Source organism: Silurus meridionalis, chromosome 26, assembly GCF_014805685.1.
Source record: "Silurus meridionalis isolate SWU-2019-XX chromosome 26, ASM1480568v1, whole genome shotgun sequence".
NCBI lineage: Eukaryota > Metazoa > Chordata > Actinopteri > Siluriformes > Siluridae > Silurus > Silurus meridionalis.
In genome coordinates this window covers 10,933,650-10,956,851 of record NC_060909.1, presented here as the reverse complement: position 1 = coordinate 10,956,851, position 23,202 = coordinate 10,933,650, and the positions used below count along the sequence as shown (strand labels likewise).

Below are 23,202 nucleotides of genomic sequence, written 5' to 3'. Positions count from 1 at the left end.
CACCTGCTAAATTAACCCATAAACATGTACAGTTTAACAAAGCACCCACACTAAAGATTACAGTGTGGTTTGGCTGTAAGGATGCTGTGAACATCAGCACTGGAAAAAATAAGTTTGTGTATTTCAAGTTGAAATCCCAATGATGCAGCAGTCTTAGTTACTAAGAGCAAACTCTCTTGTCAATTGTGCATTTCCCAGAGATTACACATGCAGACGATGGTGGATAGCATCCTTCTCAATAAAACACAAACGCTAATTAGAACCAAAAAATTATCTGTGCTTTAGGGAGAAAAATACTAACAAATGCATGCACCTAGTTTTGTCCTAGCATTGTCCCAAGCTATGATCTAGTGTTCTCAATTATATTATAGTATACTAAAATAGTGTAATAAAAAAACTAGCTCTGATCTTAGTTCCGGAGGATGATAGGATCAAAATACACTAATTGAAACACTGTGTTACCTCCCTAGTATTTGCACAAAACTAAATACTAACCATTATAATCTTTTGGGAGAAAGAATTCAACATTCTCTGATTTTTACAAAATGTACACTGGGTGTAAGGGAGATTAAGACTAACACAGTGGTGCCCTTAGTTTTGCTCAAAAGCTATGACTTGGTGTAGTATAATACATTATCTCTCAAAAGTGAGTACACCCCTTACATTCAGCATCCATTTTGGTAAACTGCTCAAATTTGTGTATCTTGTATTAGAGCAGTTTAAATTCTCTCATACTTACCACTAGATGTTCAACATGGCACCTCATGGCAAAGACTTTCTGAGGATTTGAGAAGTAGAATTGTTGCTCTCCACAAAGATGGCCGAGGCTATAAGAAGATCAATAACACCTTAAAACTGACTTTCAGTGTAGTGGTCAGGGTCATACAGAGGTTTTCCCGGATGGGTTCCACTTGGAACAGGCCTCACAAGGGTCTATTAAATAAGTTAAGTCCTCGTGCTGTGCATCAGGTGCAGAAACTGGCTTCAATAAACAGATGCCTAAATGCTGCAGCATTGATTTAGAGGTTGCAGAAGCGGAAGGTCCACTTGTCAGTGCTCAGACTGTACGCCGTACACTGCAACAAGTCGGTTTTCAGGGCCATCTACAAAGAAGAAAGCCTCTTCTGAACCTGGCTCACAAGAAAGCCTACAAAAAGTTTGCTGAAGACAACCAGTCCAAGAGCATGAATTACTGAAACCATATCCTGTGGTCTGATGAGACTAAGGTAAACTTGTTTGGCTCATGGTGTCCATCATGTGTGGCAACACCCTGGTGAGGAGAACCAAGATATTGTGTATTGCCTACATTCAAGCATGGTGGTGGTAGCATTATGGTCTGGGGCTGCATGAGTGCTGCTGGTACTGGGGAGCTGCGGTTTATTGAGGGAAACATACATTCCAACATGTACTGTGATATTCTGAAGCAGAAAATTATGCCATCCCTTTAAAAACTGGGCCAATTGGCAGTTTTCCAACATGAAAAGACCCCAAACACACCGCCAAAATGAGAACTGCCTATTGAGGAAGGTAAAGGTGATGAAGCCAAGTATGTCTTAAGACCTGAACCCTAAAGAGCACCTGTGGGGCCTTCTCGAGTGGAAGATGGAGAAGCGTCATGTGAATAACATTCAGCAGCTCAGTGATGTCATTATAAAGAAGTGGAAGAGGATCCCAGCAACAACCTGTGCAGCTCTGGTGAATTCCATGTCCAGGTGGATTAAGGCAGTGCTAGATGAGAATGGTGCTCACACACAGTATTGACACTTTGGACATTTTTGACATTTTCGCTTAGGGTGTACTGACTTTTGTTGCCAGTTATTTTCAGAGGACTGCTATTCAAGATGCACATTGACTAAAATATATCCAACTTTCATTTCTATAGTATTGTCCTTGAGAAGAGAAGATACTAAAATAGTGGCTTAAATATAACTGGTGTACTCACTTTTGTAAGATAATGTATTCTTCTGTATTGTAGTAGATGATAGTAGATTATAGTACAGTACAGTTGCTCAGATCTGAACTAATCACTGTATACAATACTGTAGTGTCTGGACTGTGAAAACACAAAAACTTCAGATTTGACACCTTTTCTTTGATAACCTCTAAGTACCAACAACAAAACTATTTCCTGACCCATTATAAATTAATGACCTCAGATGTCTCTGCAGGACTGCTGCAGGAAATGCAATAATGACTGTGTGGTAAACATGAGGTAAGCCTATTTATTTTCCAACCAGACTTACGATGCTGAAGGGAGCATGCAGCACAAATATACACCAAAGAAATCAGTGTTTGATTATTTGAGGATTTTGTGTATGGAAGATACCTGCTACCAAATAATACTTTTAGTATTAGTCCGATTTTGTGAAGCCCTTAGTTAACAAATATATGTTCTGTTGAGTCTAATAGAAAAAGGTTTGTGACAGTTTGTTCAAACTTGTTTTTGCTTGGGTGATTTTCGCAGGGTCTTGTTTTTGTTTAATTTTATACTTTAATACTCGTCCCCAAGACTATGCAGAAAAATGCTAGTGCTAGGCAAGGTGGCTACAATAAAACACCATAAAAAGGTTGAAAAGCACAGCCGTTACCGTATTGGTAACTTCCGCCTCTGACCTATCAAGCACATGCCACTGTAATGTTTTTATTAATTCTATTATTATATATAGTTCTTTGCAATTGTTGCTTGTCAGACTGTATGAACATGATCCCAATGTCACACTGTAGGATCTGTGTTGTCATAATGTCTGACTGTAAAAATAAAAAACTGAGGCGCACAAGAATAAGACCGAAGTTTTACTGTAGCGTTCATTTTGTTCATGACATGCCTTGATGATAAAAAACATACAAACACTACTTTTCCGTTCATCACTTAATAATATTCTATTCAGACTTGTTTAGACATTTTTACTTTCGGTCGGTGAACATGTCAAAACAGCAGTCAAAGATTACAGATTTAAGATTATATGAGCATTTTCAAAATTTATCTCTGATGACCAGAACTTGGCAAAATTGCAGCACGTGCATCTGGCTTGAGTCTACTTTTATTGCTGATGGTTGGGTCATCACCTTATTGTACATTTATTTATTTTTTTCCTTTTTTATTCATTCAAGTTCACCAGCATTAAGTCCATGTGCATACATCACATTTACAGCACGGAGTAAAACTGTTCAGAGCAGGAACTTTTACAAAACTTGAATACGTCGTTAGTCTGGTCTTATATAGCTTGTGGCATGTGATGTTCTTTACCCATCCTGCTGTGTAACACTGCCTTCTAATTCTCGTGATGACATTGAGTTAAAGGAGGCGGCTTGGAAGGCCGTCGGACGCGGCAAGAAATCTCGAAATGCTTTAATCCCATGAGAATCATCTTTAAGTACAGCCTTTGGCCACCATCTGGTGATGTTTTAATATCTTAACCTTAATAATCCAAGCAACAGAGAGTGGATCTTAAAAGCTACTGATGTAACGAGCTTCTCATGTTAGCAGTTTTTTTCTCTTATATTTTTCGAACACGTTGTATTATTACTTATCTAAATATTTCTCAGGAGCAGCTTCAGAGAAATGATGTTTGTTGTTTATGCTGCATAACATCATGGGATGGAAATCCAGCAAACACCTCATTTTTCCACAGATTGTGTAAAACTGACGAAACTGACATTTTGTACTAAAACAGAAGTGGCGAAGAAACATGAATTTGAGGTCACAGTGTAATTAGAAACTCATTTCCACTGTTCTCTAAAACAGAGAGAGAGAGAGAGAGAGAGAGAGAGAGAGAGAGAAAAGCAGTGGACTTCTGCGGTTTCCTCATGCGGTCATCTGGTTTCCTGACTGTGGCATGTAGCCGAGCCCACAATTCAAGCATGAGCTATATAAGAGACAGCAATAAGGCAAGAGCACCCACACACACACACCTCATTTCTGCTCTTCTCACATTTCAAATCAATTAAAGCAGTCTTCACTTCTGTAGACAAGATTTTGACCTGGGTAAGAGATCCATCTTCATATTTTCTGTTGTTTTCATTATTTTGTATTATATTTATTATACAACAGAATGCTGCTGGGTTTTTTGTCCATTACTTTCCATTATGAACGAAAAATGGGGCAGTCTAAAATGCTTCCAAAAACTTTTAATAGCCGTAGCAACAAATGACTGGCCAGATAATTTGCACGAATGAAACAAATGCGACTCTCCTGTGCCTCTGTTTACTGCCGTGGTATGGGGAAGAGAGAATTTCACTCTTATAATCCACCTGTACACAAACGTTAAACTCCTCAACTGTTTGAAACATTAAATCTAGATGGAGCACGTTTTTCTAAGAAAATCTGAATGCAGCTTTACCCATGAGGTTTAAATGTTTAAAATCAATCCTATACCAAGATTTAATTTGTTTCATTCTTGCTAATTTCCTGACCAGTGATTTGTTTTAAAAGACCATTAAAAGTTTAATAATTCGACATTTAGTTCCTGGCCCTGTTGTTGCCAGAAGTGTATTTTAGTATTGTTTTGCTTAAAGTCTGATGATAAAATACTAACGATTATACTCACAGTACTAAAAGATTCATATACCCTATTGAATCAGATGACTGATTTTTTATGTATTTATTTTTTAAATCCTGTTGGCAAAAATAGAATATATATTACTTGTTTGTGTTTGAATTGATGAACGTATATTAGTATGCACTCAGGGAATGTTTTAACAGTTAAAAACAAGTCCTCCAGAGTCAGTAAAGTAATGAAAGTACAACACGTAAAAGTGGGGGGGTGGCGGGGAAATGCTGTGTCCTGTATCTTTTGCTTTTGTAGTCTATTCACTTGTTTTGTGGAATTAAGTGCTTTTCTGTTCATCGTGGATGTAAAGAGTTATAGAAAGTGTTATTTAAGTTACTGTAGATCAATGCAGTCTAGTCACTTTCCTCTTATTCACAAAATCCACTGCTCACTGGAAATGTTGGCTTTCTGTAGCATTCTGTAGTCTTGCAACTGTTGTGTGTGTAAAAACTGTACATGACCTACGACTGGCCGATTGGGTAACTGCATGAATGGGCGAGTGTTCTCGTTGATAGTAATGCTGTTTAATATCAACCGGAAAACAAATCTGTGTTTATAATTAAAGCATCTGTACACTAGCGTAGTCTTCATTAATATAACATTCATTTTTTTCCTAATCACATTCTGAAGTAGTCCTGAAATATTACATTTACAATGCGATTGGAACACTTGATTTGTTTCCTCATTTTGCTGAATACGTGTGTAAATTGTAAATGCTAAACGCCGTAGGATCAAAAACTTCGGCCTGGCAAAGTGTTGCACTCTCACATTTTTACATTCCCCTGACTCACACTAATGACTTTCACAGGCATGATACAAGGACACAAGTGTGTACACTAAAATCCTTTTTTTCCACCAAATCTAAAATGCTTTATTAAACCTAGCAAAAAAAACAATCACATATTTCTTAAATTATTTGGGTAAAAGTTTTCAGGTGGTAAGAAAACTTTTTATGCTGATGCATTGCTTTAACATTTCTCTCACTTGAAGGAGTCCTGTGTCAGGTTTATATTTAGTGTGAAAAAAAGAAAAGGTCATCACCAGAGGTGAAAGGCCACCAGAGAAAAGACTCAAGATGGCGTACAAGCTAGCCGGAGTCTTTCTTCTTCTCCTCTTCGGAATTTCTGTCACCTTCACTCAAGGTATTTTTTTTTCGCTTATCCTGTTCATTCATCATTTACAGAGGCCAAGTTTTATCCCACAACAAAATAGGGATTTTAATTATTATAGACCCAATCCTAATATTTATTTGCATGCAGACAAAACCACTTAAAATGGCAACACAATCCATTTTTAAAAGTCAAATTCAGCTACTTTATAGATTTTAATGTGAAAGTAGCCATGGTGAAAAATGCAAATCGGACCAGCTGCTACTTTTTGGTTACATAACCATGTGAATTTTAGCCTTCTGTAAAAACGATAAATAGCCCCCATATTGTATTTCTTCTGAGAAACAGCTTGATTAGAAGTTATGCGTGTAAGCCAGAGGCTCTCAGCCACCTGTCAGCAATTTGTCCACACTCGGTCAAATCATTCCAGTTTCATGTTCCTGTCATGAACAGGAACATGAAACATATGCAAGCGTGAATAATACCAGTTTAAATTCTGCATGAATGTACGTGTAGATCATTTCATTTTACGATTATCAAAACAGAAATGAAACTTCGCCAAGCCCCAGTGGTGAGAACTTTTGTTCAGGAAGGAGACTGATCGCTTACAGATGAGTGAGAATTACACAGGAATTAGAATTAAAAAATACCCAGTTTAAACATTTACATCATTTGTTTGTTTCGGGAATGAAATAACGTATTTCCGTTTCATTTTGCATCCAAAACGCTGCAAATTTGTTTATACGTAAATATAACAGTAACAAAATTGTTAAAAGTTATGGGCTAATTTTCAACCAAAAAACTATTGAGATGTCAATATAAATTCAATTCTGAATTTCTCAAGAACAGTAAAATTCATAAAGCACAATCTAGATGTGTATCATACCCAAGGTTTTAATATTCATCTTTGCACAAAACATTTATAAAAGGGTAACAAATCTGAGTCGTGTTTAAACAAAGCTATCAGCTGGAACATTTAGGTTTATTATATCAGGTGTAAGTTTGTTTCCCAGAACATCAATAATGATAAAATCAAACAACCTACCTGTTACAACACACATCATATATTCTTTTAAACAGTGATATCATCTATGTTTTCCATCTTAGATGACCACGAGTGGACCACTTGGTTCAATGTCGATCACCCGGGAGGGAAGGGGGATTATGAGCAACTGGATGCGATTCGTTTCTATTACAACGCTCGAGTGTGTGATTCCCCACTGGCGCTGGAAGCCCGCACGACAGACTGGATCCCAGCTCACAAAACACAAGAGAAAGTGCATACAGAACCCACCGTTGGCTTCTGGTGCGTCAATTCAGAACAGCCTGAAGGAAAGAACTGCTCTAATTATGCAGTTCGTTTCCTTTGCCCAAGAGGTAAGATGTTGTTCATTGCTGTTAAAAAACAAAAAAATCCAAAAATCTTGGCAGGTTTTGTTTCTCCAATATGCACAGAAATTCAATAGTTTACCCACAAGCTAGATTTTGTTGTGCAGATATAGCAACAAAAATAAAAAGGTTGACATTTAGCCAGGGTAGCATTAGCATTTTTTTGTCAGGAAAAAAGTTCCCATCTTTTTCAGGCAGAGTACCGTGCAAAAGTTTTGTAAGTTATAGTGAAAGTGAATAACGAATACTTTAAAAAAAATAGTATTTGTTTAACAGTGAACAAAACGAAAGGCAAATGAACAGAAGAGAAAGCCAAATCAAAACAGCATCAATTCTTCAAGGTACAACTGCACAGTTTTTAAGCAGCTCGGGGGGTAGTTTGATCCAAACATCTTGGAGATCTAACCACTGATCATCTGGATATAGGCTGCTCTCTTCATGTAATCCAGACTATCACTTCCAGGGCTCCTTGTTCTCTACCCTGAAGCCTTTTTAATGACATTGGCTGTATGTTTGGGGTCACTGTCCTGCTGCAGAATTAATTTAGGGCCAATCAGATGTCCCCCTGTCAGTATTGCATGATGGATATGTATCTCCCAGTATTTCTTAGCACTATTAATCCTGACCAAATCTCCAACTCAATTTGCAGACATAAAGCCCAAACTCACAAAGAACCACGACCATGCTTCACTGTTGGCTGCAGACCTTCATTATTGTACCTCAAACAAATTGCCCTGGTGTATAACCTGTGACATGAAACATGTCGTCCGCAAACTCACCAGTTTTAAAGCTCCTACACAGCTGTTTCTGTTTCACATAATGACCGTTTTTACCCTACATATGAAATGAATGATCAACACCTGCTTGGTATAATTGGTTAATTGCCCAATTGGTTATCCTACTGAAATTCCTAACTTTGTTTAAGTTTAATGATTGAAAGCCAAAGAGTGGTCACAAATATTAATTCAGATTTTATTCTGTAAATTTTCTATCCAATTTGTTACTTCATAAAAGTAAATTAACATTTTTTTAAAGCGTTCTTACCTTATAGAATTATAGCAACTGTTTTTTTTCTCAAGTTTCTTTATACTATGAAGATAGATCTTAAAATGAATAAACCATTGCCATTGGATGCTGAATGTAAACATTCTCAAGCACTCCATTATCACACTTTATTTCAGATTGATTTATTTATTTTTAAATCTATCAAATTTAATTACTGTGGGTACTGTTGCCTTTTCAATCAACAAGGTTTCTAGTTGTCAAAACATTGTTTAAAAAAAGCACTTGACCTGATTTCTGCTAAAGTCCAAACATCATGGGAACTTCACACCTCTTTCTTTTGCCTTTTAGAAACAAAGCTGGAAACTGAAGGAGTATGGGGTCAGTGGTCAGACTGGACCCCTTGTCCTGCCCAATGTGGCCAGGTCGCAACCCAGATACGTTCCAGAACCTGCACAACCCAATCCAGGCAGTGCAGTGGTGTGAAGCTGGAAAGCAGGCACTGCAAAGGACCTACGTGTCCAGGTAATATTGCTTTTGCTTGTGAATAAGCATGCAAATCAGTTATCATATACCAATTCTGACAGTGTAAGGATACACTGTTTAGAGCCAAAAACTACATTGCTTATGCTGGTGGGATGTTTGTGTTTTGTCAATACAGGTTGTAGTCTGCAGTGTGTAATGGGCAGGGTGAACACAGACTGCAATGCATGCATGTGTAAGAACCATATAGTGCTTGGGTCAGTTCGTAGAGCTGGAAGTCTTCAAGCTCCTGGAGCAGCCATTCTCCTTGCAGGGACAAGCCCCAAACTTCTCACACTATCTGACCACAATGGACACTTCCGCATACCTGGGATTTGCCCAGATGGAAACACTACACTGCTGATTAAGCTGCAGGGTCACATGCCCCATCAAATTGTTATGCCACTTACCTCTGAGCCCACAACTGTTCTTCATGTGATGCTGGAGAGAGCAAGTAAGGATCAAACACTAAATAAAAAAAAAAAAAAAAAATTGAATGTAGGGCTTACTTTACATGGGGAAAAAAAAATCCAACAATGTGTCTTTCTTAGAAAATCTATATGTGCAAAAGAACCCCGAGTCAAAAGCAAGGAGAATGGGTCAGACTGCTGCCTTCTGCTGCAAGGTTACTGGTTCACCTGAACCTGATGAGTATCAGTGGTAAGATGCACTCATAATGCAGTACTGTGTACAAAAACAAATTAATAGTAATATTGGTTACCACAGAGTTAATTTTGTTCTTAAAAGGTTCCCAAATGAAGCTGCACCAAACTTTTTGAGAAACCGTTTTCGATGAGTGTATACAGCATACAGCTACATTCTTTAGGGGAAAAAAGGGGGATTCCAGGAGGACACATTCTATTTGAAAACTTGGGGCAAATCCTTATGGATAGGAGTTCTGACACAAAAAGATTGTCATTTGTGATTGTGAAACTCTGAGGAGGAACCTCAGGCATGTAGCTACTCCTAGAACAAAGGGTTCCTCAAAAATGTTCAATTAAAAACCTGATTACATAGTATTTGCTTTAAGTGTTTCTCCAGTGGGGCAACGTTTAATTTTAAAACAGTTAGCTAATAACTGGAAAACTTACCTGTTACCACATCTTTCCCAATGCTATAGTATGTAGACAAAAGTAACTCCCTCTTAACACATATGCTTTGCTATTAACCAGTTCATTGCTTGACGTACAAATTTAAATACTAATTCTAGGTTTCACAATGGAACTTTGCTCGAGAAGAGTGTATATCACTATGGCGATACACTGGTTCTGAGGAACCTAAGAATGGATCAGGCAGGAGAGTACTACTGCAGAGCCAGCAGTGAGAATGGTGCTATTAAATCCAAGCCAGCCACACTCTCAATCATAGGTGAGTTGTTTATGAAGCGGACAAAATAAAATGTAAAACTTGTTTACCAACAATTTATTCACTTTGGAATTTCTCCGAATCCATGTTTAAGGTCAAACTGAGCCTTCGTGCAACCCGAAGCCTGAACCCCACATGATCCTTCTACCACATGACTGCTTCCAGAACCAGACAAACTCATTGTACTATGATGTAGGAAGATGCCCCATTGAAACATGCACTGGCCAGCTGGACAACGGTATTCGGTGCAAAGACTCCACATCGTTTTGCTGTGGGGTGTCCAAAATGGAAAAGAGACCGATAACATGCCAAGGCTACCAGCTGCCCATGATGGTGGTCACAGAGTGTGGCTGCAAAAAATGTGTAGAAACAAAGACAATAGTCCGTGGACGTGCTTTTGCATCGGATACAGGAGAGCCCTTGAGGTTTGGACATATTTACATGGATGGCGCAAGGATTAGCAGAACAGGATACAAGGGCACTTTCTCCATACAAGTTCCCACAGATACTGAAAGGCTTGTTCTTACTTTTGTAGACAGCATGCAAAAGTTTGTGAACACTACTAAAGTACTTGTGTTCAATAACAAAGGTGGAGCTGTGTACCACGAGATCAAACTGCTGAGGAAAAAGCCTCCTGTTATCTTAAGCTCAACCGACACCAACAATCTACAGCTTGGAGAAGTACAAGGAGAGGAACCTATGGTTGAGATTGAAATTCCACCAAACTCTTTCTACAAGCAGAATGGCGAAGTATTCGTAGGTAATGTGAAAGCCAGCGTCACCTTCATGGACCCAAGAGATGTATCCACAGCAGAGGCCGCTCAAAGTGATCTCAACTTTATAAGCACTGAAGGTGATACCCTCCCCTTGAGAACCTATGGTATGTTCTCAGTTGACTTCAGGAATGAAATAGATGGTGAGTCACTAAATGCTGGTAAAGTAAATGTTCGTCTCGATGCAGCCCAAGTAAAGATGCCGGAACATCTAAATACAATGAAATTGTGGTCCCTCAACCCAGACACTGGTCTTTGGGAAGAGGAAGGACAGCTTCTTATGGAGAAAAAGCAACGACAAAAACGAGAAGAAAGGACTTTTCTCATAGGAAACATGGAAATCCGGGAAAGAAGGTTGTTTAACTTAGACGTGCCTGAAAACAGAAGATGCTACGTCAAAGTCAGAGCGTTCCGTAGTGAAAGATTTATGCCAAGTGAGCAAGTTGAGGGTGTTGTGGTAAGTCTGATAAATATGGAGCCTACAGCTGGTTTTTCCAGCAACCCTCGTGCATGGGGTAGGTTTGATAGTGTCATCACTGGTACCAATGGTGCATGTCTGCCTGCCTTCTGCGATGACAAAAAAGCAGATGCTTATTCTGCTTATGTCATGGCAAACCTTGGAGGAGAAGAACTTGATGCAGTAGCATCAGCACCAAAATTAAATCCCAACAGCATTGGTGTCCCTCAACCCATTTTGAGCAAGCTGAACTACAGAAGAACAGATCACGATGATCCTAGAATCAAGAAGACGGCATTTAGTATCAACGTAGCGAAACCTAGCCCAAACACAGCCGAAGAAGCAAATGGTCCAATTTATCCATTTGAAAAACTAAAGGAGTGTGAAGAAGCTCCATTTAATGCACCTCACTTCCGCTTTTCGAGAGTCGAAGGAGATCGATATGACTACAACACGGTTCCTTTCAACGAGGATGATCCGATGAGTTGGACTGAAGACTACCTGAGCTGGTGGCCGAAGCCGACAGAATACAGAGCTTGTTATATTAAAGTAAAAATCAACAGCCTGCATGAAACCAATGTCCGTTCTCGCAACATGGGAGGCACCCATCCAAGAACAGTGGGCCAACTATATGGACTTCGCGACACCCGTAGTATCCGAGACCGGGATCAGACCAGTGTCTCAGCAGTCTGTTTGGAGTTCAAATGCAGTGGCATGCTCTACGACCAAGACAGAGTAGATCGAACCCTAGTGAAGGTGATCCCGCAGGGTAGTTGCAAGCGAGACAGTGTCAACAGCATGCTTCAAGAATACCTGGTCAACCATCTACCACTGGCTGTCAACAATGACACCAATGAGTTCACTATGCTTGCACCACTAGACCCTTTGGGCCATAATTATGGCATCTACACAGTTACTGATCAAGATCCTCGCACAGCGAAGGAAATAGCACTTGGACGGTGTTTCGAGGGTACATCGGACGGGGCATCACGAGTAATGAAAAGTAATGAAGGTGTGGCATTAATCTTTTCTTGCGGTGACAAAGAGGTCACCAGGCAAAGCGTTTTCCAGCAGCTCCAGAATGCTCCAGGCCGGGTCACGGCAGGGTCTGCCCGTACAGGGAGAGGCAGTCGAAGGCAGCGAGGAGACTCCTCAGCCGCACTCCGCAACAGCCGGAGAAGAAGTACCCGCAATCCCAACGGGCGCTCCCTGACTCCACGCCAAAGTTCATAATGCGATTTAGCAATTTACTTCCAGGAAAATGCTCAACATTACCTGATGTGAGCAACTTTTAAGCTAGGTAGTGAAGGAAACAATTGTTTTCAAGCAAATACATACATTTTATAAGGTATACTAGGAAACTACATTTATGGGTTAGAGTACTGGTTACCAGCTCTGGTCCTGGATCACCTTTTCTTGTGAGTTTAAGGTTTTGTATGATGGAACAGCGAAAACACACCCAAGGTCAAACAACCCCAACTAATATCCATACTATTAAATTGTTTGATCATGAGATGCAAAACAAATGAGCAGGCCCATGGTCATGTTAGAAATAACTACTTCCAATGATACTGTTGGCCAAGATAATTAATGACTGCCCCCTCCACATGACACTTTTGGTTATATGGGCAGTTATCATTTTTATGTCTATACTTAAGTCATTTAATTATCTGTACTGTGATAGTTACTACTTGAAACTGTAAATAATGGGATATTTATTTCATACATAATTATTAGCAGAACTTGATGTTTAAGGTCTATGTATTTGAATCATACAAGTTTTCCAAAAAATTCCTTTGACCGATCAATTTTATTAAATTAGACCTTTAAAAAAACAAACAAAAAAAAAAAACTGCTGGAATCATTCATTATTGACCATTTTTGTGAAGCATGGTTTTTTTTTTGCAAATAGTTAGAGGTGTGCAACACCGTCCCCCTCCCCACCCCCCAAAAAAAGAAAAACTTCAAATATTGATTGGGAGCAAACATTTTTATCGGATCTTCCTTGTCCCTGATACAAGCCTGCAGAAGCTACAAGGAAAAGACTAAGCCCCACACTCCTGCACTAGTCATTTCAATCTACCAGCATTAGAAACAAAGTAAACATTTGAATGCAAAGAAAAAGTGTCAATTTTCAAAACTATTCCATAACACAAGAAACTCACTCAGTTGTACTTACTTTTTTTCTGCTTTTTCATTCTTAAAAATAAAAAAACCAACAAAAAGTGTACCTACCACCAGTGCTCCTCATGTAGTGTCTGCTGTAAATGCACTGACATGGTTCAAGGAAAATGGTTGAATTATGTGCATCTGATGTTGCGGACAACTGGTAATCAGAGATGTAGATAATTCTGTTGAAATTTCCACAAGAGGAAAATATCCATACTGTTTTTTTTAACCTAGACATTCTGTATACAATTATTTTGCATAGAATATCACATTTGTTTCTATGTAAATGCAGTTGCACAGAGGTTAACACGATCGGCTATTTCAGTACTTTAACCAAAATAAACGTTTGTCATATTGTATATAAGGCATATTGATGATTATTTTAGGAGGGCCAATTGGAGAAGACACTTGTGCAAAGATGTCTCACGTCCTAAAGTCTTTGTCAGAGGCAGAGTTGTAAATACAAGGCAATTTAATAGATCTTTCCTTTTGTCACCAAACAGCAATTTTGGTGATAGCAGCTTCACTAAGAGTTGTTTTGACCACTGAAGCAAAAAATGTCAAAGGTTGACACAGTGTTCAGTTTACTCCAAGATGGCACTGATGAGAGAAAATGAGATACAGGGGACGCTGCATGTCTCAGTGGAGATGGGGCAGTTTCGTAGGTGGGGGTAGGCGAGGAGGGTGTGATTCAGCCTTTGTCACATGAAGTCCTCATAATCATTGAAGCCGCCATCCAAGTTACCATAATCGTCAAAGTCGGTTTTCATTTTTGCTTTCAACCCACCGCCAGAAAGGACCGTTTTCTTTTTCTTCTTTGTGCCTTTGGATTTTTCCTATTGGGAAAACATCATGTGACAAGATAAAAAAAAATGGGCATATTCTCTTACAGAATATAAACGTTCTGTTCATCAGACTTTCAAGAGGTTCAGGGGAATGGTTTAACAGTAAGTAAGCAGACTGCTCTCTAGTGTAAGCACGAGGAATTACACTTGTGCATCTAAAATGAGCTCTTTATTCTCAGCTCAGAGCCTATCCCAGAAACATAGTGAGAATACATCGTGGATAGCATGCCTGACAAGATCAAACAACTGTGGATCCCCTTTTAGGACATAGCTCGGTGCAAAATATTTGGCATGCCAAATAGTGTCCGGGTGAAAAGGCAACAAGCCTTTGTTTTACTCGAATTAAAAGGCAATTCTCTGATAAATTAAAGCATTGCTGTTCTGCAACAAGAAAACAATTCAAAACAGCACAAAAACTACACTAACATTACATTTAAAAGAATGTTTATGGAATCTTGCACTATTAACAAATGTCATTAAAACTTAAGCAGATTAGAAAAGTTCTGGTATATAAAAGAACTTCAAGACCACGATAAAGGTAAAGTGTTTAGTCTCCGCCTTGCACTCCGGGTGCATTTATTTTTATTATTAATCTTTAAAACATACACACAATGCCAGGGGTATAAATCAAAAAACGAACGACTCAGTGCAACGTCTCTGTGGTGAGTACCAGATTTGTTTTGTGCACGAGTAAAATGCTAAAGAACCCATAGCCCCCTAGTTAGCAGCTAGCGGCTAACACTAGTGCTGTGGAATCTTTAGTTTTATGTCTGGCTTCAAGAATTTCTCTTAAAAGGAGAAAATCCTGACAATTCCAGATATCGAGGGAGCGAATTAATGAAGGGTGGAAGGAATGAAGAGATTTAGGTCTGCTGAAATAATAGAACAACTCAGCTCATCATATCTTTAGAAAATTCAATGTAAAACACAGTGTATAAGGGGTTTAACAAATGTAAACTTTTCCATTTATTTTATTTAATTTGTGCCAATATAATCAAAATAAGTGCATTGCATTATATTGATTTATTCTCTTTTATTATTATAAAATATTGTGTGTTATTTAACCAAGCAGGCATTTTATTTAAAATTGTTTTAAAAAGTAAACTGTTTTATGTTTTGCATTTCTTCCCCTAACCGCACCAAACCGAACCGTGACTCAAAACCGAGGTACGTCCCGAACCATGAAGTTTGTGTACCGTTACACCGATAGTAAAGAGTGTATTTTATCACATCCAGAAAGTGTGAAACTGAAATAAATGCAAGCAATTCAAATAAAACAAATGTAATATGGGCACACCTGAGAGATGTAACACTACATGATCGAGTTGGGTGCAAATTTTTGTGCGCCGACGCAGAGGCATAATTCATCCAACAGGAAATGTGCCAACTAAATGTGTACCGTAGATAAAACTAAAAACTAGTCACAATATACACTTACAAAAAGAATAAAGTAATAATGGGGAAAGCAATTTCACAGCATACCTTTTCTTGTTTTTGCCTTTCGGTGAGAAGAACTGACAGGGAATTGCTGATTTTCTTTAAATCGTCTACTTCCACTGTAAGGAATTCGGCATTTTAGTAAATAATGTGCATTATATTTTGATTTTAAAATGCGATTTTCTTTGCCGGAACCATAAAATAAACAATGCAGACACACAAAGCCCTTTAAAATGTACTCACATGAAATACAGAGTTCCCGAAACAGCGACTCCAAAAAGTTGGAATAATGCACTGACTTCTCAAACTGTGTAATCTTGTCTTTCAGTAATTTCTCGAAAACTAGAAAGTCTTCCTTATTCGAGGGACACATGGCTTCAATTCCAGAGGCACTGTTTGTGATAGTTGTGTCAATACCTGTGAATCAGAAGTGTTTGCGCTTTATCTTCAAAACCTCTCCATTTTCTTTTCTTTTATTTTTTTAAGATTTGGTGATTCCTTCACAAAAACAATTGAAGCAACTTGAGGAAATTGTCATGCACAATAATCACTTCATAGAGTTACAAGTATCACAGATATAACAGATACATTACATTTCTGAGAAACTGTATTATATGACGTTTTATTGTACACATTCAAATCTGTGTAGAAACATTTTACAAATTCAGAAATTCAATTTTAACTAAATATATTTTTGCCAGTCATATATTGCCAGTATTTGATGTATAGTAGGAATACTCTATTTTATGCATGTGGAATTTGTAATAAGTTTTATTAGTGGCATCACTATTTAAATGCACACATACAAATTTTATTGTTCACTTCTTTTTTTTTTCCTTGTCCAAATTAAATTTGACAAGTAAGAACGGCAAAAATGTATATTGTTTGTCAGAACTGAAGCATAAATATTTCCTTTTCAAAATAATAAATTTCTAATGACCATTAATAATAATTAAGTTCTTTATAATGCAATTTGATTTGAAGTTTTCTGCTTATGCGAGTTTTTCTGCTTATATGCTACTTTATCAGTAATAATATTTTGCTCCTACTTTGGTTGTTTATTTTCCACGAATAATTGATTACTAGAATGGTCAATTTAATAGACAATGACGAATACTATCAGAAACTGAACTGGAGAATCTTTTGTTGGTTTCTAACATTGCTCAAAAATATAAAAAAAAATGTTTTGGATTAAATACACACACACATGAGACAAGCGTTTAAGAAACAAGTGTTGATAGATGATTGGAGCGAGTTATAACGCACCGAATGCTTCATGTGCGAGTGCCATGTCCGACTCCTCCTGCAGTTTCTGCACACGCAGTTTCTCGGCCGCCTCCTCTTCAGGTGTGAGCTGGGTATTAGCCTGGGTTTCTTCTAACTATATGAATAACAGAGGAGTTAGAATTTAATTTGAGAACTTTATCCAAGAAAAAAATCTCAAGGTGCACATAGCTCAAAATTTGGCCACAATATTTGTTTTTTACTTTAAATAACAAATTTTAAATATTTCTGGCCAAAGGCATTTCAGTTTTGAATAAGGAGCAACATCTCTCAAGATAAATGTCAAAAAGAAGCCATGCGTCAGCTCACTAATAAGAACCGAACACGGTAAAACCGCCTTTGAAATGGAAAAAACTGAAACAACATCTTTGAGCTCCAGCCCTATAGCTACTTTCTCGAGTTGCCTTCAGCAAATCTGATTGAATAAACCAGTGAATCAGGTTTGCGTTTAGAAAACTACAGTCGCTGAAATATTTTCTCCCTTTTAATTAATTTTTACCACTTAGCTAATTTTGTATTGCCATTTACAAATCTTCGATCAGCACTGCTGCTCCAAATCTAATGAGCAGATGTTTTACATAAAATAAATAAATAAATAAAAACACCCAACCCATACAATAATAATAAAAATCTGACTCACCCTTTTCCTCAGCTCTTCTTTTTTCTCTTCATTTTCTTTTTCTTTGATTTTAGCACTCAGTTTTTTCTTCTCTGAAACTTTCACCACTAAGAAACAGAAAAAAAAAAAGTTTGCATGATTTACATCTGGAGAGCATGTGATTTTTTATGGCAAAGTACTATACATGACTCCATGTATAATTAGAAAAGTGTGCTAATTAAGACTCAATGTGGCTTAAATGATTGGATAACTTATTAAATTCCACTGACGAACACCACATTTGGTGACGGAGGAAAGAAGCTTTATAATAAAGAGGATAATTGTTGTAATAGTGGCACAATTAATGCCAAAAAAAATCTGAGATTTAAATAAGAAAATGACAAACTATAGCTTTATTAGAAAGTCCACCGGGGAAAGGAAAGCTCCGGTGTCGAAGGTTTGGTTGCTTGTGCTTGCTAGTGTTAACAATAAAATACACCACGCTTGTTTTCTAGTTTATAAAATCAATTATACTGCCTAATGAAAATATAGTGAATAAAATAATTTAATTATGAAGTCTTTCTACTAGGAGTGCTTATTTTGTTCTGTGTTCCACTCAGGTTCATAATCATTGTCACTCCAAAAGTGTCTACCTTCTGTATATACTTATTAACTGTAAATTTTTTTAGTGTAAATGACTGTGCTATAGTGTCATTCCTTTGAGTGAAGTTCATTACGATTATATCCTTTAATCACACATTTTGCATAAGTTCTGCATTTTCCTTTTACGCTTGTATAAAATCCTCAAAAAGATGGCAAAAGTGCAAAGTTTATCTTCATAATAAAAACAGCTGAGCCACCTATGAAAAACAAACTCTCCAATATTTAGTGTTTAAATGTGTAATTTTGTCAAACAATAGGTTGCATTAGAAGTGATGCTAGTACTCGCTGCACATCTTAAACTCGAATACAGTTTTTCATTCGCAAAGATACAGGAAGCACCTGATCACGTGATTTAAGACAGCCCAGAAATAAATCTTTAAAAAAAAGAGAAGAAAAAAAAAAAGGAAGGACTAAATAAAAAAATGCAGTCGTGGACAAATGTCTGGTCTCAGAGAAAACCGCTACAGTGTAGTTTTTGTTTAGTTTATTGCTGTTCCAAAATTTTTTTTGCTGCAACTGTGATCAGGTAAATAATATTTTCGAACAGTGAGAAGAAAAATTCACTCAGACTGATTTACGTGTACTTGATTGGAAACCGCACCTGGTTTTTTCACCTCCACCTTCTGTTCTTCCTCCTCCTCATCATCCCAGTTGTCCTGAATAAGAAGAGAATCAAAGCAAACCAATGAATTCAAATATTTGAAAAATATTTATATGAAATACATAAAAAAACTATTCATACAGTAATGTGTAAATAATATACAAATGTTTATATCCTATGAAGTTCAATAATATTAAAACCATTCATATAAATAAAAATAATAAAATAAAATAAAGTAGATATCCACAGACGTCGACTTCTTTCGGCTTCTCCCATTAGGGGGTGCCACAGTGGATCATCCGTCTCCATACCCCCCTGTCCTCTACATCTGCCTCTTTCAACCCAACTACCTGCATGTCTTCCCTCCCCACATCCATAAACCTCCTCCTTGGTCTTCCTCTTTTCCTCCTCCCTGGTGGCTCCATCCTCAGAATTCTTCTACCGATATACCCCATGTACCTCCTCTGCACATGTCCAAACCATCTCAATCTCACCTCCCCCACCTTGTCTCCAAAACGTCCTACATGCACTGTCCCCCTAATAAACTCACCCAACAAAATGCTTACTTTCTTTTGGCTTCTCCCATTAGGGGTCGTGCCACAGCGGATTATCCTGTATTCATGTTTAATTTGGCACATGTTTTTACGCTGGATGCCCTTCATAACGCAACCCTCCCCATTTTTCCGGGCTTGGGACCGGCAGTAAGAGTGCACAGACTTGTGCCTCCCTAATGGCTGGGGTTGGTTCCCTGACCGGGGATCAAACCTGGGCCGCAGCGGTGAGAGCGCCGCATCCTAACCACTAGACCACTAGGGAACCCACCCAACAAACTGCTTAATGGGGAAAAAAGAAAAAATCCTTCCTTCTTCATTAATTAATGTCTAAAGCACAAACAGATATGTGGGAGGCTAATTCTTCAAAAGCTGCAACAACAATTTGACTCCAAATGCGATGAGGTTTTTTTTGTAAAAGGTTACAGATCACAGGATGCTCACAAATTTGGTTTGGTTCATACATACAGCATTAGAGTGCACTGCTGTGTACCGCCAGCAAATAGCTGAAAAATGTCCACCATGCATTTTCCCAAAAAAAAAAAAAAAAGAATGAATTGAGGGCAAAAACTAAAAACTGACAGCTGAATCACCAGCTCTGGAATACAGCACAGAATTCTACCTGCTGATTGAGAAATTCAGAAACACACAAAATTCCCATCATGTAAATCATGAAATATTTCTAAAGAACTCTGGAACACAGTTAAATAGATTTGACATGACTTGAATAAAACTACAGAACATTTCTGACATTACCATTTAATCATTACTGGAACATGTCCCAAAGATTCCCCGTCACCTCTGAAGGAGTCTCGAACAACATGAAAGGTTTTGATTACTTAAAAAAAAACCTTCTTTACATAAACTTCTTCGATTCTGAAACAGCCCTTATAAATTGTCTATTATTGCTAAAGTAATCTGAAACAATTTTTTTTTGTTTGGGAATTCAGGACACTTCTGAAGGATTCCATTTCACCACTATGGAATTCTGGAACACTACAAATAAATTCTCTCACCCATAAGAGATTCAAAATGTGAATTCCAGAATACCACCAACACATTGACATGGCAACACACACCACTTTACAACTTCGACCTTTTTAGAACACCCTTAAACATGCTCTAAAACATCAAGATAAACTGGTACACTGGATTTTTTTTATTATTTTTACACTCAGAGTTCTGCCAGCTCTCATCGAGACAACACTTATAAAGAGTTCTCAGTGATATGAAACCATGTTTAGTCCTAGTAAATCTAGAACAGTCACAATTTTGAATCAGTTTTAAATGATTCCAACACATTTCTAGATAGTTTCACAAAAAAAAAAAAAAAAAACGTGTATTAAATCTTCAGGTTATCATTAAACACACAATTTGGAAGTGTTTGTTGATTCACTTTAAGATGGACCTAAAATCAGGTCTAGGTGATTCCAGAACAACTTCTAAAATGGCAGAAACTTTTAGATGTTTCCATAAGTTCTAGGTAATTCTAGAACACTTCCAGTATGTCTGATCCTATTTTGATGTTTTCATAATTCTGGGGGATTCTAGAACACTTCCAGTATGTCTGATACTGTTTAGATGTTTCCATAAGTTCTAGGTAATTCTAGAACACGTCCAGTATGTCTGATACTATTTAGATGTTTCCATAAGTTCTAGGTAATTCTAGAACACGTCCAGTATGTCTGATCCTATTTTGATGTTTCCATAAGTTCTAGATAATTCTAGAACACTTCCAGTATATCTGATCCTATTTTGATGTTTTCATAATTCTGGGGGATTCTAGAACACTTCCAGTATGTCTAACGCCTGTTTAGATGTTTCCATCAGTTCTTGGGGATTGTAGACAACCTCTACAAGGTCTTAGTTTAGATGTTCCCCAGTTCTAAGTGATTCTAGAGCAATTCTACAGTCGGACCCTTTTAGATGTTTTTGTCAGTAGTTCTAGATCATTCCAGAACACTTCTGGAGACAGGGGTTGCCATCCGCAGCATGACTCACACACGGCCTGTGTTGTGTAGCACTGCCTCGTTTCAGTTCACATGATCGTCACACTGACGTCAAATTAAACGAGAACTTTTCCAGCAGGCGCAGTCCAAATCCAGCCTGATCACACACACTGTTTTGCCAGAATCACACTACACACACTGATCACTGCGCCTTCAGAAGGCGGAAATGGCCGAGCAGCGTGTTTCACCAGCGACTGATCAACACGAGTTTACTGTAGATAAAATCCGGGTGTCACGCACACATATGCGCGCATGCGCACTTACGCCCGCGCGCACACACGAGCGACAACGCAGCTGTTGCTAATGCTAGCATAAGAAACCTCGCTAACCACGGCGTTACACAAATCCAGTGTATTAGTAAACTATTTATGAGATAACCCAATACGACATGTTATTGCATTTTACCACAACAAAAGCCTGTTAAAAAACACGCCTACACGAATTATGTTGCAATAATAGCTATAAGCATATAACCGCTATTTCAGCTAACAGCTCGTATCGCATGCCGGCCGAAAGCTAACCATCTTATCTTAGCCCTTAACTCGGTGTTAGCTAGCAGAGCAGCTAAAACATCTGTAGCCCTGGTTTGATATTAAAACACAAACTAAAAATACTCTGTAGATTCCAACAGATTGCTGTGTCACCTTGACGTCGTCTTCCTCATCTTCTCCTTCCCATCTGTCCTGCAGAACCGTCGCGGCCTTTGGCAGCGGCTCGTTCACCTCGAAGTTGTCCGCGTCTACACACACACACACCATACAAACGCTTTACATTTAACAGTTTATCCAAACTAATTCTAATTGTATAAAATTGACCAGTCTTACCCCATGAGTCAGAATCCGCCATTTTGTGGTATGTGCGGGTTTAATCACACTCCTCAGCAGTTAGCTGAAGAACCGCATGTGCGCTCGAATGTGCTCAGCAACTCCGTTGCGCGTTCGCGACTCCGAGCGTGCACTGCTGGCTGACGGGATGCGGCGGAGCGCGCGCTCCCGCGCCCCGTGTGACGAGGCAAGCGCGCTCAGGCGTGCGGTCGTGTACGCGCACTCGCACACCGACCGTTCACGAAAAGAAGGAGACTGATAAATAAATGTTATGTTCTCATTTTTAATTTCCTGCTGGCTTGTCCTGTTTTAAGTGCAACAAAAATATTTCATTATGTATATAATACTTAAATACTTATTTGTTCTAATTAATGTGGGACACAGCAAAAAACAAATTGACATTTAATGACAAATATTGTAATTACTGTTTTGTTGTATAACTACTGACACCCCAATCCCCACCCTCACAAAAAAAACCCTCAAAATGCCACATACAGGTCATTTGTCCATACAGTACATAAGTTTGTGGACACAAGACCATGAGAATTGTATATGATTTTTTTTAACAACCCATTCCACATTTACTGCTGCGCTCCCTTCACTGGCTTCCAGTAGCTGCACGTATCAGATTCCACCTGTCCTGCAGAACCGATGCTTGCCTACAAGGCCAAAAATGGACCAGCACCATCTTACCTTAGAGACCTCATCACATCTCACACTGCACCATGCTGTCTGAGATCCTCCAGCACTGCTCGACTGGTACCACCTTCTCTTAGAACGAGAGGTAAGTATACTTCAAGGCTCTTCTCTGTTCTGGCACCGAAGTGGTGGAATGAACTTCCATTAGATGTCCGTACAGCGAAGTCCCTGACTATATTCAAGCGATGATTGAAGACCTACCTCTTCCTGAAACACTTAAATTAGCACTTTTGAGTGTGATTATATCGATTTGTGCTCATTCAGCAACAAGGGCATTAGTAACAACAGGTATGGGTTGAGGAGACCTGAGATGCAGTCAGCGTTCCAATTCATCCCAAATGTGTTTAACAGGGTT

At 38.4% G+C, this 23,202-nt stretch overlaps 2 protein-coding genes across 3 annotated transcripts; one reads left to right on the top strand and one right to left on the bottom strand.

Annotated features, from left to right (window-relative positions):
- The first annotated feature begins 3,912 nt into the window (after positions 1-3,912).
- Positions 3,913-13,273, top strand: LOC124379941 (cartilage intermediate layer protein, nucleotide pyrophosphohydrolase). 2 transcript variants are annotated; one of them, XM_046840588.1, is made up of 8 exons: positions 3,913-3,985; positions 5,541-5,692; positions 6,767-7,036; positions 8,402-8,575; positions 8,712-9,026; positions 9,124-9,232; positions 9,783-9,940; positions 10,032-13,273. In XM_046840588.1, exons 2-8 carry the CDS (start codon positions 5,626-5,628, stop codon positions 12,398-12,400), a joined length of 3,462 nt encoding a protein of 1,153 aa, XP_046696544.1. In that variant the 5' UTR covers positions 3,913-3,985; positions 5,541-5,625; the 3' UTR covers positions 12,401-13,273. The 2 variants fall into 2 exon arrangements, with proteins under 2 accessions (XP_046696544.1, XP_046696543.1); XM_046840587.1 differs by having other exon boundaries at positions 3,925-3,985; positions 5,555-5,692.
- Positions 13,139-22,338, bottom strand: eif3jb (eukaryotic translation initiation factor 3, subunit Jb). The gene is made up of 8 exons (XM_046840589.1): positions 22,149-22,338; positions 21,969-22,063; positions 18,765-18,819; positions 17,543-17,628; positions 16,885-16,999; positions 15,862-16,035; positions 15,664-15,737; positions 13,139-14,172 (listed from the first exon to the last, which is right to left on the bottom strand). The coding sequence occupies exons 1-8, from the start codon at positions 22,168-22,170 to the stop codon at positions 14,038-14,040; spliced, it is 756 nt and encodes a 251-aa protein (XP_046696545.1). The 5' UTR covers positions 22,171-22,338; the 3' UTR covers positions 13,139-14,037.
- Between the last annotated feature and the right edge of the window lie 864 nt (positions 22,339-23,202).

Excerpts from the sequence above, each read along its gene's own strand:
- eif3jb (XM_046840589.1), bottom strand. The coding sequence starts at position 22,170 with ATGGCGGATTCTGACTCATGGG. Across the intron at positions 18,820-21,968 it reads ATGAGGAAGACGACGTCAAG|GACAACTGGGATGATGAGGA; the intron begins GTGACACAGCAA and ends CTTCTTATTCAG. Across the intron at positions 17,629-18,764 it reads GGTGGAGGTGAAAAAACCAG|TGGTGAAAGTTTCAGAGAAG; the intron begins GTGCGGTTTCCA and ends TCTGTTTCTTAG.
- LOC124379941 (XM_046840588.1), top strand. The coding sequence starts at position 5,626 with ATGGCGTACAAGCTAGCCGGAGTCTTTCTTCTTCTCCTCTTCGGAATT. Across the intron at positions 5,693-6,766 it reads TTCTGTCACCTTCACTCAAG|ATGACCACGAGTGGACCACT; the intron begins GTATTTTTTTTT and ends TTTCCATCTTAG. Across the intron at positions 9,233-9,782 it reads GAACCTGATGAGTATCAGTG|GTTTCACAATGGAACTTTGC; the intron begins GTAAGATGCACT and ends TACTAATTCTAG.